The sequence below is a fragment of the Schistocerca piceifrons genome, chromosome 1, assembly GCF_021461385.2.
Source record: "Schistocerca piceifrons isolate TAMUIC-IGC-003096 chromosome 1, iqSchPice1.1, whole genome shotgun sequence".
NCBI classification, from domain to species: domain Eukaryota; kingdom Metazoa; phylum Arthropoda; class Insecta; order Orthoptera; family Acrididae; genus Schistocerca; species Schistocerca piceifrons.
The window spans coordinates 185,070,940-185,084,515 of NC_060138.1; the positions used below are offsets into that span (position 1 = coordinate 185,070,940).

The 13,576-nt window shown below is 39.6% G+C and overlaps 1 protein-coding gene across 1 annotated transcript in view; it reads left to right on the top strand.

Moving 5' to 3' along the window:
* Window positions 1-2,977: 2,977 nt before the first annotated feature.
* Window positions 2,978-13,576, top strand: part of LOC124798365 (intracellular protein transport protein USO1-like) — a 39,104-nt gene continuing 28,505 nt past the window's right edge. The window contains exons 1-2 of the mRNA XM_047261774.1: window positions 2,978-2,989; window positions 3,833-4,125. Of these exons, the coding sequence (XP_047117730.1) occupies window positions 2,978-2,989; window positions 3,833-4,125 (305 nt within the window). The remainder of the gene's footprint in view (window positions 2,990-3,832; window positions 4,126-13,576) is intronic.

A 13,576-nucleotide genomic window follows, 5' to 3' on the forward strand; every position in this document is an offset into this window, starting at 1 on the left:
CTGCTTAATCTCCAAAATGAAGTGTACGCATACTTCACAATTAACTCTAAACTATGTTTTCAATTAAATATGTAAGATTATCATAAATTACTTTCATCAGTTTCAACTGGATCGTACAAAATATTGATTAACAGCGTAAAGAAAGAACAAGTTAATTTGCAGGATTGTCTGTAGCTTGTATTTCAGCATGAATAGGAGGTAAATCTATTTCAATCAGAAAAATTATCTAATGGAAGTTAACTGAATTGGTCTTGTTTCTGTCATTAGAGCCTCCAGGTTCTCCTGAGTGCAAGGAGACACTGGGGTGTACAACGCTTTCTCAGTACTGTTGATGCATTGTGGAACAGGCACTCGTAATGGATACTACAATACTCAACATCCATATTAGATTGTACTTGGCAACTCCAAAGGAGTGGAAAAAGGGAGAAATAAAAAGGCGTGGGTGCATTGATGGAACAGAAAGCTGTGTAGTACTGGAGTGGGAGCAAGGAAGGAGATAGGTGGGTGAAGGACAGGGATTGGCAAAGTTTGGGACCAGGGAGTTATGGAAACAAAGGATACACTGCAAAAGTGTTCAAATCTGCACAATTCAGAAGAGCTGGTGTTGGTAGCAAGCATCCAGATGGCACAGGATATGAAGCAGTCATTTAAGTGAAGCATGTTGTGTAGGGCAGCACGTTCAGCAACTGGGTGGTCCAGTTGCTTCTTGGCCACAGTTTGTTAGTGCTCATTCACACAGACAGACAGCTTGTTGGTTGTCATGCGCATGTAGAACACAGCACAGTGGTTGTAGCTTAGCTTGTAGATAAAATGTCTGCTCTCACAGGTAGCCCTGCCTTTGAGGGGATAGGGGATGCTTGAGACTGGACTGGAATAGATGGTGGTGGGAGGATGTAGGGGACAGGTCTTTCATCTAGGTCTATTACAGGGATATGGGCCATGAGCCAAGGTGCTAGGGGCAGGGGTGGAGTAGAGATGTACAAGGATATTGTGCAGGTTGGGTGGGTGGCAGAGTATCACTGTGGGAGGAGTGGGAAGGTTAGTGGGTAGATTTTAATATTTTGGAAGATGACTAGTGACTTATAAGTAGCCCTGAAAGAGTTCCACTTCAAACACTATTAAAGACCTGTGTAATACCAACTTTTAAATGATTTTCTTGAAAGAAAAACACATGACTGTACAACATTTTTCCCTTTCTCTGGTGGCTAGGGTTGAAGGGTGGTGGAAGGCAGGCACAGCCCTTGCTTGCACATGGGTATTGGCACCATTGGTGCTGGGTGGTACTGTGTCACAAGAGGAGTGCTCCTTTGTAGCCGGATAATGGGAATGTGGGAGTTGGTAAGCGACTAGAGAGACAAGACACTGGAGATCTGTTTCTTTGCAAGGTTGGCAGGGTAGTTTCAGTCCGTGAAGCCTTAGTGAGACTCTTGGTATATCTGTAGAGGGACTGTTCATCACTACAAATGTGACTGCCATGGGTGGTTAGGCTGTATGGAAAGGACTTCAAAATGGTTCAAATGGCTCTGAGCACTATGGGACTTAACTTCTGAGGTCATCAGTCCCCTGGAACTTAGAACTACTTAAACCTAACTAACCTAAGGACATCACACACATCCATGCCCGAGGCAGGATTCGAACCTGTGACCGTAGCGGTCGCGCGAAAGGACTTCTTGTCATGGGATAGGTGACAGCTGTCGAAGTGGAGGTATTGCTGGTGGTTGGCAGGTATGATATGAACTGATTTACCGATATAACCTGATACAGTCATCTAGGTGAAGGTCAACATCAAAGAATGTGGCTTGTTGGGTTGAGGAGGTCCAAGTGAAGTGAACAGGGAGAAGGTGTGAGGTCCTGGAGTAATGTGGATAGGGTCTCCTCACTATCAGTCCAGATCATGAAGGTTCATCACTGAATCTGAACAAAGGAGTTTAGGATTCTGAGTACTTAAGAATGATTCTTCAAGATGTCATTGGTGTACCACTAGTCACCATCTCTACAACAATCTCCAAATCTCTCCCACATCCCCTCATGGCTGATAAACCCCACCTCACAGACCTACTACATTTACCACCCCCTCAGAAACTTCCTCCCACCACCATACTGACCACACTGCCCAACACAATGTTCTTCACTTCAGTGACAGCTTCACAGCCTGTGCCATCTGGATCCTTGCTACGAACACCAACTTTTCTGAATTACGCAAGTGGGAGCTCACCCTGCAATATATCCTCTGTTCCCGTAACCCCCTGGCTCCAACCTTTGTTAGTCACAGTCCTTCACTCACCTATCACTTCCCTGCTTCCACTCCAGCACTACACAGCCTTCCATTCCACCTAAGAACCCACTACCTTTTTATTTCTCCCTTTCTCCACTCCATCTCCCCCCCCCCCCACCACCACCCCCTCACCCTCCTCCCTGTCGAACCTCCTGACATCACCTAGCTGCGCTGTCATGTCCCCACCACATCCACGTATGCTCCCACAAAGAGTACTTTGCTGTTCCCCTTCCCTGCCCCAGTCTCCTACTTACCCTTACCAACCCAATTGTTTTTCCCATCATGTGAAGCGCAGTTGCTTGCAATCCGGTCTCAGCCACCAGAACCAGACGTGTCCGAAATCACCCAAATCCATGGGGTGACTTCAGACACTTTATTTCACTGCCTCAGATAAATATACCTACACGTACACTTTCTGGTTCTGGGATATTTTATTCGTTACGCATATACCCTACCACTTCCATAACAATCAATTTAATCTAACAATATACACGAAAGTTACACTCAAAATAACGACAAAACCATCAGAAACCACCCCGTTTGATGGCATGTGTTTATCAGTTGAGCTTGTGTGAATGTGTTCTTGTGTTGTCTGCTTTAGATGAAGGCCTTTTGGTCAAAATCTCACTTGTTTAACAGTCTTTCTGTTGTGCCTGTCTGTGACTCAACATTCCCACTGTATCACGTTATACTTACACAAAAATGTATCACAAAGTATATCAAAAGATTGGATTGCCTTCTTCACTAAAGGGACATTACATCCTATGCTGAATTGATGATTGTGTCACATTAAATAGCAAGGCCTGCCTCCTGGAGCTATTCTCCATTTCATACAACTCCCTTCTCCTTTTCGTTATCTGTTTTTATTAGCAATGTACTGTAAAGACAACATGTTAAGTTGCAGATAGTCACAATTAAAAGACACTTGTGTCCATCTGCAACTTAATATGTCTGCTTCACCTTAACTGCCAATCTGTCTTTTCCTATATTGTTGATGTTTCTATGTGTAGTTTCCATTGTATGTCATTATTATTATTATCATTATTATTTTTGTTTTTCTATTATTCTTATTCATCTTTGTTGTCCTGCCCTTCCTCTCTCTCTTCCCTTGGTTTTCTCCCAATATCACTTTTCTCCTAATTCTTAGTTCCAGTATTGTAGGAATTTCATTTTTCTTCTACTTATATCATTTGTACTTCTCTATCCATCATCATCTCTGGGTGGAGCTGCCACAGTGTTTTCTATTTCACTATCTTTGATGTCCTACTCTCTCTGATACTACCTCCATTATCTTTTTCTTGCGTCATCCTCACATCAGTTGGGCCCCTCTCATCATGGGGTCTGAGTAACCTACCCTTCCTTTTTAGCCTTCCACAGCTTGTATCTCTTTGTTCCTTGATGAAAGAACAAATAGCTCAAAATGCTAAAAAAAATTTTAATTCCAAAAAGAAACACAATTTTGCTTCTAAGTAATATTCATCTCATTCAAAAATGTAGTTACCTTATTGATAAATTACATTACAATTAAGCTGAGGAAACTGATACTTACTTTTTCAGATTTCTGAAGCTGGAAGCATATTCATCGAATATATGAGACATCTGCGTCAATGCATTGCAAAAAGACTTGCTGTATCTCCCTGTCAAGAATTAGCAGATGAACAGAATTTACGTCTTACATGGATCCGAAATGCCAAAACTAAAGCAGTTAAGTCAGTATTACTGGATAAACTTGAGATTCAGAGGAATGAAGGTAATGCACAGCTTGCTCAGAGGGATGTTGCAATTAAAAAAAATGAGGAACTGATTGAAAAGATGAAGAAATGTAGCAAAGATGATATCAAGAAAAGAATGTAAGTTTAATTTAGCAGATCCTTTTTGGTTCCTTAAAACATACTATTAGCAAAATCTTTAACTAACAATGAAATAGCTCAAAGAATGTTCTACCGTAATTTGAGCCGTGTGTTTGTAGAAGTTAAGTAATTCTTGGCTTCTTAATCTGTTTCTCCTGTGCATAAGGAAATATTATTGAATCGAATGAAAAGTAGAATATGTCACTTTAGAAAATACATAACTTTTGCTTTTTATACAACTGTATGACCATAAGTAATGAAGAATGACTGAAACTTGCATAATAACAGAAGTTAATCCATGCTAAATTGAACAAGTTGGTTTAAAAAGAGATTTATATTTTTATTAGAGATCTTTATTAAGGAACAAATAATGGGAAGCAATCCCCTGAACAGGGTGCTGGAGGATGTTCTCGTTGTATTACACACTTTTGGAATTGGGAACACTTAATCTTGGCTACATGAGTTACTCAAAAAATGATATTGTATGACATTGTGGCATGAAATTAGGTAAATTATGCTAACTTTTTTATGTCCCTTACACCTGAAACATACTATAACATTAAAGAGGTGGGCATGAACACCACACCTGTAAATTGTGGTACAAAATGTGAAACTGTAAGGCTACATTTAAAGGGCTGATTTTATTTGTGCATGTGAGTGAAATCATGGGGCTTTGTTATAACTGTTCAATGGAGCAGGTAGTTATGAAATGCCAGGAGTTGGTGAAGAACTGAGTTACTGATAGGTTTCCTCCCACAGTAAGTGGTAGATAACAGTAAGAATGAGTTTCTGTCTGCCTTGTGGTTACACAAAGTATGTACTGAATAGCATATTCCAGAAATATGAACTTGATGAACCATTTATGCCATGTTCAACCTATTTAACCCAAAAATGTGTCTCTGAGAGATAAGTAAAGTAATGTAATCCACTTAATTGTTCAACAAAAAATAATTAGAGCTGCATTGTAGACCTACATCACTGCAAGTATTCAGAGGTGGAGAGGCTTGCACATGATAGACTGATGTGAAGAGCTTGTTATGTAAATATTTTCCTTTGATATATGTATTCTGGATAGCTGGAAGTGCTTGTAGGTGCTTGCCACAAAGTTACTGAACTGTGTGTGTTATATCATATTCTTAGTTTCAGACATATTGAGATGTTGAAATTGTGCTGTGTAAGAATGATGAGAATAAGATGCTCTATGTGAAAGATAAAAGTGGTGCAACAAGTTATTTCATGAACATGTCCTGCTACAAACAGAAATATATCATTCTAATTGTTGAGCCAACAAAGACATTGAAACATATCAACTAAAGAAAATAAGTTAAGTAATGAAATTACAAAATTAATTCTTATCACAATATTTATTTTAGAAACAATTCAACCTTTCCTCAATTTGTTCTCAGTTGCAGAACACATTACGCAAACAAATGCAAAGAAACAGTTTGCGAGGTTTGTTATAAAATTATAATTTGACTGAGTATGAAATATAATTTGATGGAATATGAATGTGTGGGCATCAGCAGTGATGTAAATAAATATAAATATATACTGAAATGATATGTTGCAGGAACATAATCGATAAAAATAAGAGTACTGTTTCTGGGACTGGAAAATTGAACAAATACATTTGAATAAATATCTTGTTTCCTGGTGATAGCATTAACCAAGGAAATGATTCTGGTGACAGGAGCAATGCATATGGTCTTACTTTATTTATTTTATGGTTAAGTGTGACAAAAAAAGTTTAGGGAAATTGGCTCCAAATTGGAAACAGAATGGCTTGAGTGGTTTCAATTGTATGAAGCTCACATCATTGCTCCCAAAGTATCAGGTACCTGAAACTACATTACTTTTTGTCAATGGTAGGGAGTGCAGTCTTTTGCCTTATTCAGAAATTGTTCCCTGATGTCACTCCGAGTGAACTTTACTATGATCAGATTGTAGCTTCTCTAATTACGTATTATGACTAACAAGTGAATGTGGTGGCAGCTAGGTACCAATTCTTTTGTTGCAAGAAAATGTCAGAACAGTTTCTAACAGATTTTCAGGGTATGACGAGGAAATGCAAATTCAAATGTGCTTGTGGTGCTTTATATTCAGCTGTTAAGTTATGTGATGCAATCGTGTACAATGTAACTGATTTCAAACTTAAAAAACAGATTTTGAAACAGTCAGATCCATAATTTAATCACATATTGCCAATTCTAGATCAGTATGGTGCAGGTGCCAAAGCGGCCGAAAAATTTTAGCAGCCACCAATCTGTCAGGTTGAGTCATCCCTTGCTCATGACTGGCCCAGTAGGCAGCAACAGTATGCGTGCGCCAAGCCGCATAAACAGTTCTCTAAACAGGTGGCTACATCACTGAATACAGTTAAGTGATACCCTAGGTGCTATTCATGGTACAAATGCCAAGATTTCCTGTCCACACAAGCACAGTGTTACACTTGTGGCAGGAAAGTTCATGTACACTCCATATGTTTGCAACGGAACAAACATAAGGTTTCTGTCCACTCACAAAAATCTAGTCACAAGGCCCATGTAATCAATGCAGTGTATTCAAAGCCTGCTGTGAGCATTTGCAAAACTAGCTATCAAACAGTTTCTTCGGTGATATGCCAGTCCAACAAACTTTTTGTTCATTTGCATCTTAGTGGAAAACCTGTGAAATTTCAGTTGAACATGAGTGCCTCTGTTACATTGCTGAATCATAACACATATGAACTGATAGGCTCACCATTCCTGTCTAAAATTAGCACACACCTGATGGCTTATAATTAACAAGACATACCCATTCTCAGAAAATGTACTTTGACTGCCACTGTGCTACAATCGTGATTGTCAGAACATATTTGGCCTTGATTCATTTGATTTGTTTGGCTTTCAAATCCAGGACAATGTGTTGTCAGTGACTGAATGCCAAAGACAGTGTAGCTAGATTGCTGAAAGAATCTCCTGAACTCTTTTCTGGAGGTTTAGGTAAAGCTAACAATTTTGTTGCACATATTACTATGAAAGATAGTACCAGCTGAAATTTTGCTGGGCCAGAACTGTTCCCATTGCATTATGAGATAATGTGCCCGCTGAACTTAAAGAATTCCAAGATAGTGGAGCTATTGTGCCCATACAAGCTAGTCAATGGGCAAGTCCACTGGTTTTGCTCCCCAAACCTTCAGGTCGCATTCGCCTCTGTGTTGACTTTTAAGTCTACTGTCAATCCACAAACTGTGATTGATACTTATCCATTGGCATGCCCAGAGGATGTCATGGACAGATTAGGCAGTGGTTGCTACTTTTCAAAAACTGCTTTGCATGACGAATATCTACAAATACCACTAGATGAAAAACCGTGTGTGTTGTGAACACTCATTTAGGCTTGTTTAAATATTTGTGTTTGCCTTTTGTTTGGTAGTGCTTCTGCACCCTCCATTTTCCAATGGTATTGGGAACAGCTGACGCTCAAGTACCAAACTGTTCAAACTATTTGGATGGTATTGTCGTATCAGGTCATAACCTGAAGAACACATTGCAAATTTGCATGCTTTGCTTCAAGTGTTATCTGATGCAGGACTAAAGTGTAGACTGGACAAGGGTGATTTTTTTAAATCCGAATTGCAGTATCTTGGTCATATCATAAACATTCAAGGTGTACGTCTTCTTCAGTAGCATTTGTTAGCCTCATGTGATCTGCCAGTTCCTTGCAATGTCATAGAATTGCAGTCAGTCTTAGGTTCACACCAAATACTACACAAATCGCAGCTCCATTGCATCACTTGCATCACAAGAATGTCCCCTTTGTTTAGACAGATGAGTACCAAGAAGCTTTTCAAAAATTAGAGATGCATTGCTCAGTGATCGATGCTTGGTTCACTTCGATCCTGACTAACAAGTTGAGTTGCAAGTTGATGCTTCCTCTTACAGAATCAGTGCAGTGCTTTCACACAGATTTGGTGATAAAGACAGGCCTACTGCTTTTGCAGTAGAAGTGTTGTCCAAAGCTCAGAGTAACTATTCACAAATAGAGAAAGAGGTGTTGGTTATTGTGTATGGTGTCACCAAACTCCACCACCATTTGTGTAACAGAAAATTCTACTTAGTAACGGATCACAAGCCTTTGCAATCCTTTTTTCATCTGATGAAGTCCATTCCTGTATGAATTGCCCAAAAATTGCTAAGATGGGCTGTGTTGTTGTCTCGGTACCAGTACGAGATTGTGTATTGTCCGGCACCTCAACATGGTAATGCGGATGCACTTTCACATCTTCCAATTGGCTCTGATACAGACTTTGATGCTTCTGCTGCATCTTTTGTCACATCAATGCTCACATTTCTGAATTGATTCAATCCTTTCCTCTGAACTATAGGAAAATTGCACAGGCCATGGAAGCTGATTCAGATTTGAATGTTTTATTCAAATACATTCGCACATCTTGGCCTCGCTCATTGCATAACATAAAGAACTCTGTAGTGTGCCAATACTTTGTATGTCAGCATAGCTTCACTATGCAGCGAGGTGTGATTCTTGTTCAAAATGACAGTGGACAGTCACGTGTGTTGATCCCCAAAGCCTTACAAAAGGAAATGTTGCAGTTACTTCACCAACAACTCGTGGGGGAGGGGGGGGGGGGGGGGGGGGGGGGGGGGAGGGCGGGGCGATCATTTGTACATAACAGTTAGTTAGTGCATCGACACTGTACATGGCAGGTTATGGACACTCAAATAGAATAGATGATGTCATGCAGGTGCTAGAATAGATGATGTCATGCAGGTGCAGAAAATCCGTCCACTCTGTCACAAAAATTCTCTGCTTGGCCTAAGTTGCAATCACCATGGCAACGTGTGCTCATAGACGTTGTGGGACCTTTTGCTGTGCCAATGAACTCGAAAATGTCACATTGCACAGTTCAGGTGATGTCCTCTTCTTTTTGCATCGAAGGTTTGCCTGAAGTCATAGTGTCAGACAATGGCCCTCAGTTCACGTCAAATCAATCTGAAACCCTCCATGAACACAATGGCATACAGCACGTAACTAGTGCACTGTTTCATCTACAGCCCAACGGTGATACCAAACTTCTTGTCAGGACCTTCAAGCAGCAGATGTCCAAACTTTGCACTGCACACACCATGGATCAAGCATTTGCATCCACAAGATGGACCATTGCCGGTGGAATTGCCCATGGCTGCTGCCATCAGACACTGCTCCACCCTCCTCAGCATCTGTCACCGAAAAAAGGCAGCAAGTATCACTTTGTGCCACATGGTATTGTGTTTTTCAGGGTTTATAGTGGCATCAGATGGTGGGTGTGAGGCGAGATCCGTCGTCAACTTGGCGCATGCATCTGCCTCATTTCAGGCCCAGATGGACTGCAGTGCTGACATCACAATCAATTACATCACTGTCATGTGCACAGTGGTCCCTCCGCATCTCTTCCCCAGATTCATGGATCTCAATGTCATCATGGTCACAGCAGCTGCCAGAGGTTGTCATCACAACAACGCGGCATGACCACATAGAGACAGAGCCTTTGCCTCCTCTCATCCTACCAATGGAGCTGGACCTGCCCATGCCGCAGCAGCTGATGCCTTCTACATCTTGGTATGTGGCTCAGGAGCTGGATGCATACCCTTATGGGCATTTTTCAGGGGACATTTCCACCAGAGTGAAGACCGGATGGCCTGGTACGATTGGTAGACTGACATCCCATGCAGTCACAGCTTCCAGTCCATCAGTGTGTCCACAGTCCTGCTCCCCCCCCCCCCCCCCCCCCCTCACTCCATTGTCATGCTCCATATATGGTGACAGTGGGCGGCTGTGTGAAGAAGTCAGCCAATTGCACACTGACTGACCTCCCTTGAGGACTACAACACAACAGCAGCGGCCCCTAGGTGAAGAGGACGTAAGTGCCATGCCCGACTGGTGGCAGCCCACTTTGATAGCAGCTTCAACATTAGCCACTTTTTTAGCCAACACATCATAGCCTCTAGCATTAGCAATGCATTGTTGGCATGAAATTACGAATGTCCTGGAATTTTTTGTAAGTGAACACCGGGTACTGCATCAAAAACTTGGACAGTTGCAGCTGTTTTCGCTATAAAATTTGCCCATATCAAGTAATAAATTGATTTATTATTAATTTTTAAAGCAGCACCATAGTTTTATAAACACCTTGTAGAATGAAGAAGTGAAAAAATTCTTATTATTTCTGAGAGAAAACCACATAACAGGTGGTTAGATTCCAACTTGCTATGTCATAAAGTGGTATAAGTTTGGAGTCAGCAGCAGCACATTGAGAGATATAGCATTCACTGGCTGCAAACCTGTATTTGAAAAGGTAATTTCAACACTGACAAGTGGCCACTTCTTCACATCTTCCCTCCATCATTCCTTCAATAAAAGTAGTGAACCATGATGAATGGTGAAGCAGGTGAAGCTAAACAATGTTATTACAACTAGCAGTGACTTTTTTGAGTTTGTTCCTTGTCTCTGTTGTCTGGACTCACATTCAGGAAGATGATGGTTCAATTCCTGTCTGACCATCCAGATCTAGGTTTTCCACAACCTCCCTTAAGGTAAATGCCGAGATGATCTACTTTATTTATTGATTTATTTAGCCATCCATGGACATTTTAAAATGTATGGATGTTGTCAGTTTGTGTACATTCATATATTTATACAGTTTGTTGCTACATGTAGTTAAACATTGTGACATATAACTTATTTACAATCATGTTTGCTCCTGATCATAACATTACATATAGGTAAATATTGTTAAACAAAAGTTATTTACAATCATTTTGTACTAAGGAATTCTCTTATAGGGTAAAAGCAGTGTTCCTGCAAAAACAATTTAAGATTTTTCCTAAAGTGGTACATGTTATCTGTTTCTTTTACTTTCTGTGGCAGTTAATTATACAGTTTTACACCTTCATATAAGAAGCTATTTTGAGTTTTATGTTTATTCTTCCTGTCTAGGTGAAGACAGTGACTCTTTCTTGTACTACAGTTATGAAAACTGCTATTTGTGCTATAATTTTCTATATTTTTCTTGATGTACACTATGGTTTGGAATATAAATTCACAAGGAACAGTTAGAATTTTTAATTTTGAAAAGTTCTCTGCAGTGGGTCCACTTACTGCTTTTCGTTATAATTCTTACTCTCTCTTTTGCATTTTAAATACTGTTTGTAAATTCTCAGCACTGTTTCTCCAGAAAATAATACCATAACTGATTACTGAATGATCATAACTAAAGTATACAGTTCTCAAACATTCATTACTACATGCAGGTACAAGGACTCTTACGTGCTGTTTCACAGCATGTTCATTCCACTTCATTTGGCTGTCAATGTGCAACCCTAAGAATTTTGTTGTAGGTACATCATCTATGGAGATGTTATCTAGTTTTAAATTTAAGGGACTCTGTTTTCTGTTCATTCTAAAGCATATTGTATTTGTTTTCTTTATGTTGAGAGTTACTTTGTTTTCTGGGGCCATTTGTGAACACCCCTCAGCACTTCAGTAGAATTTTCCATCATTTGTGCTGATGTCTTACTGGTGATTACTATGTTGCTGTCATCAGCAAACAATATCTTCTCTCTATATCTGATATGTTGTCGGAAATCAATTATATACACCAGAAACAATACTGGGCCCAGTACACTTCCTTGAGAGACCCCAATATTTATATATTGTGGATCAGATATATGTTTCTCAATGTACGTTGATCCACGGGAGACGTGTGATCTCTACTGACTGTACTCTGTTTTCTAGATATGAAGGAAACCATTTGAGAACCACTCCTCTTACTCCTAGTGCCTCTAACTTATGTGACAGCTTCTGGTGGTCAATCGTATCAAATGCCTTAGACAGATCTAGTAAAAGGCCAGTTACTTAGCTGTTCTCATCTAGTGCTTCTAAAACAGTTTTTGTAAATTGTGCTATTGCAGATTCTGTACCTCTACCAGGCCTGAAACCATGCTACTCATTGCAGAGGAGGTTGAATTTACTTAGATAGCTCATAAGCCAATAAGCCTGTTTTTCATTATTGTTTCTATTACTTTGGAAAAGCATGACAATAGGGCTGTTGGTCTGTAGTTCTCAACGTTTTCTACATCACCTTTCTTGTGAACTGGTAAAATTTTGGCATGCTTCAGATAGTCAGGAAAGCAACCAGTTTTGAAGGATTCATTTATGATTTCTCTTAGTGGAGCTTTGATACCATTTATGGATTTTTTCAGCACACACATTGGGATTTCATCTAAACCTGCCAAGTTTTTGTTCTTTAATTGCCTTACAACATTGCATACTTCCTCCTCAGTAGTTGGAAACAATACCATTGAATTTGGTATGTGCTTCTGTATTGGTTGATTAGCACTTTTTGGAAATTTTTTCTATAACTTCATTGCAATGCTGCTAAAGTAGGTACTCACATAATTTGCTAATTCTTTCGGGTTACCTTCTAAGTTTTTCTTGTTCTTGATTTGTGTGTTTGTACCTATCTGCTTCACAGTTCCTGTTTCTAGTTTCACTACAGCCCACGTAGTTTTATTTTTATTATTGGCTAAATTTATGAACCTATCGTTGGCTGATATTTTTGCAGGGTAGATCCTTTTGTAGTTTTTGTAGTAGTGCAAACAAACTGGATCACTATTGTCCTTTTTAATAGAGTTTAGGTCTTTACAAGTTTGAGCACATTTTCTAATTCCTTTAGTAATCCATTTATTGTTGGTGGGTGTTCCAATAGAAATTAATGCTTTGGAGAATGTTTCTTAAAATTTTAATTTAAACTCAGACATAAAATTAGAGAATTTGCTATTCACTTTAGTTTCTATAGTTACTCCTTCCCAACTTTCATGTGTTAACTTTAAGGAAAACTCTTGCAAAGTTGATGGAGCGTAGACTCTTTTATATTCATACAGTTTTGATTCTTCTTTTACACAAGCTTTTACTTTTATAATCTGACATAGATGGTCATACTTGCAAGGGTAAAGCCAATTTTCTTCCTCATCCTTCCCTAATATGAGCTTGCACTCCATCTCTAATGAGCTCATTGATGGAACATTGAACACTAGTTTTCTGTCCTTCCTTCTTCCCTTTCTCCTGCTCTACTCAACTCTTTTTTTTCAGATTCTGTCAGTCCATAGTTTCTTCAACTTCTCTGCCAACACTACATCTCAAAAGCTTAAAATCTTTCCTTTCTGACTTTCCTCAGCTTCCAACTATATGATGACTCATAGATAGGCACATTCACGTCAGACCCATGATCATCAACAATACCTCCACACTGACATCCCTTCCACATGAAAATGTTCCATCTACACAGTTTTGTCATCTGTGGATTACACATCTGCAGTTACAAGCAGTTGTTTACCCAGTGTGCTAAAGATGTTATTACAAGGAAAAAATCAATTACTGATAAAATTATTTAATTGGATTGATAAAAAATCTA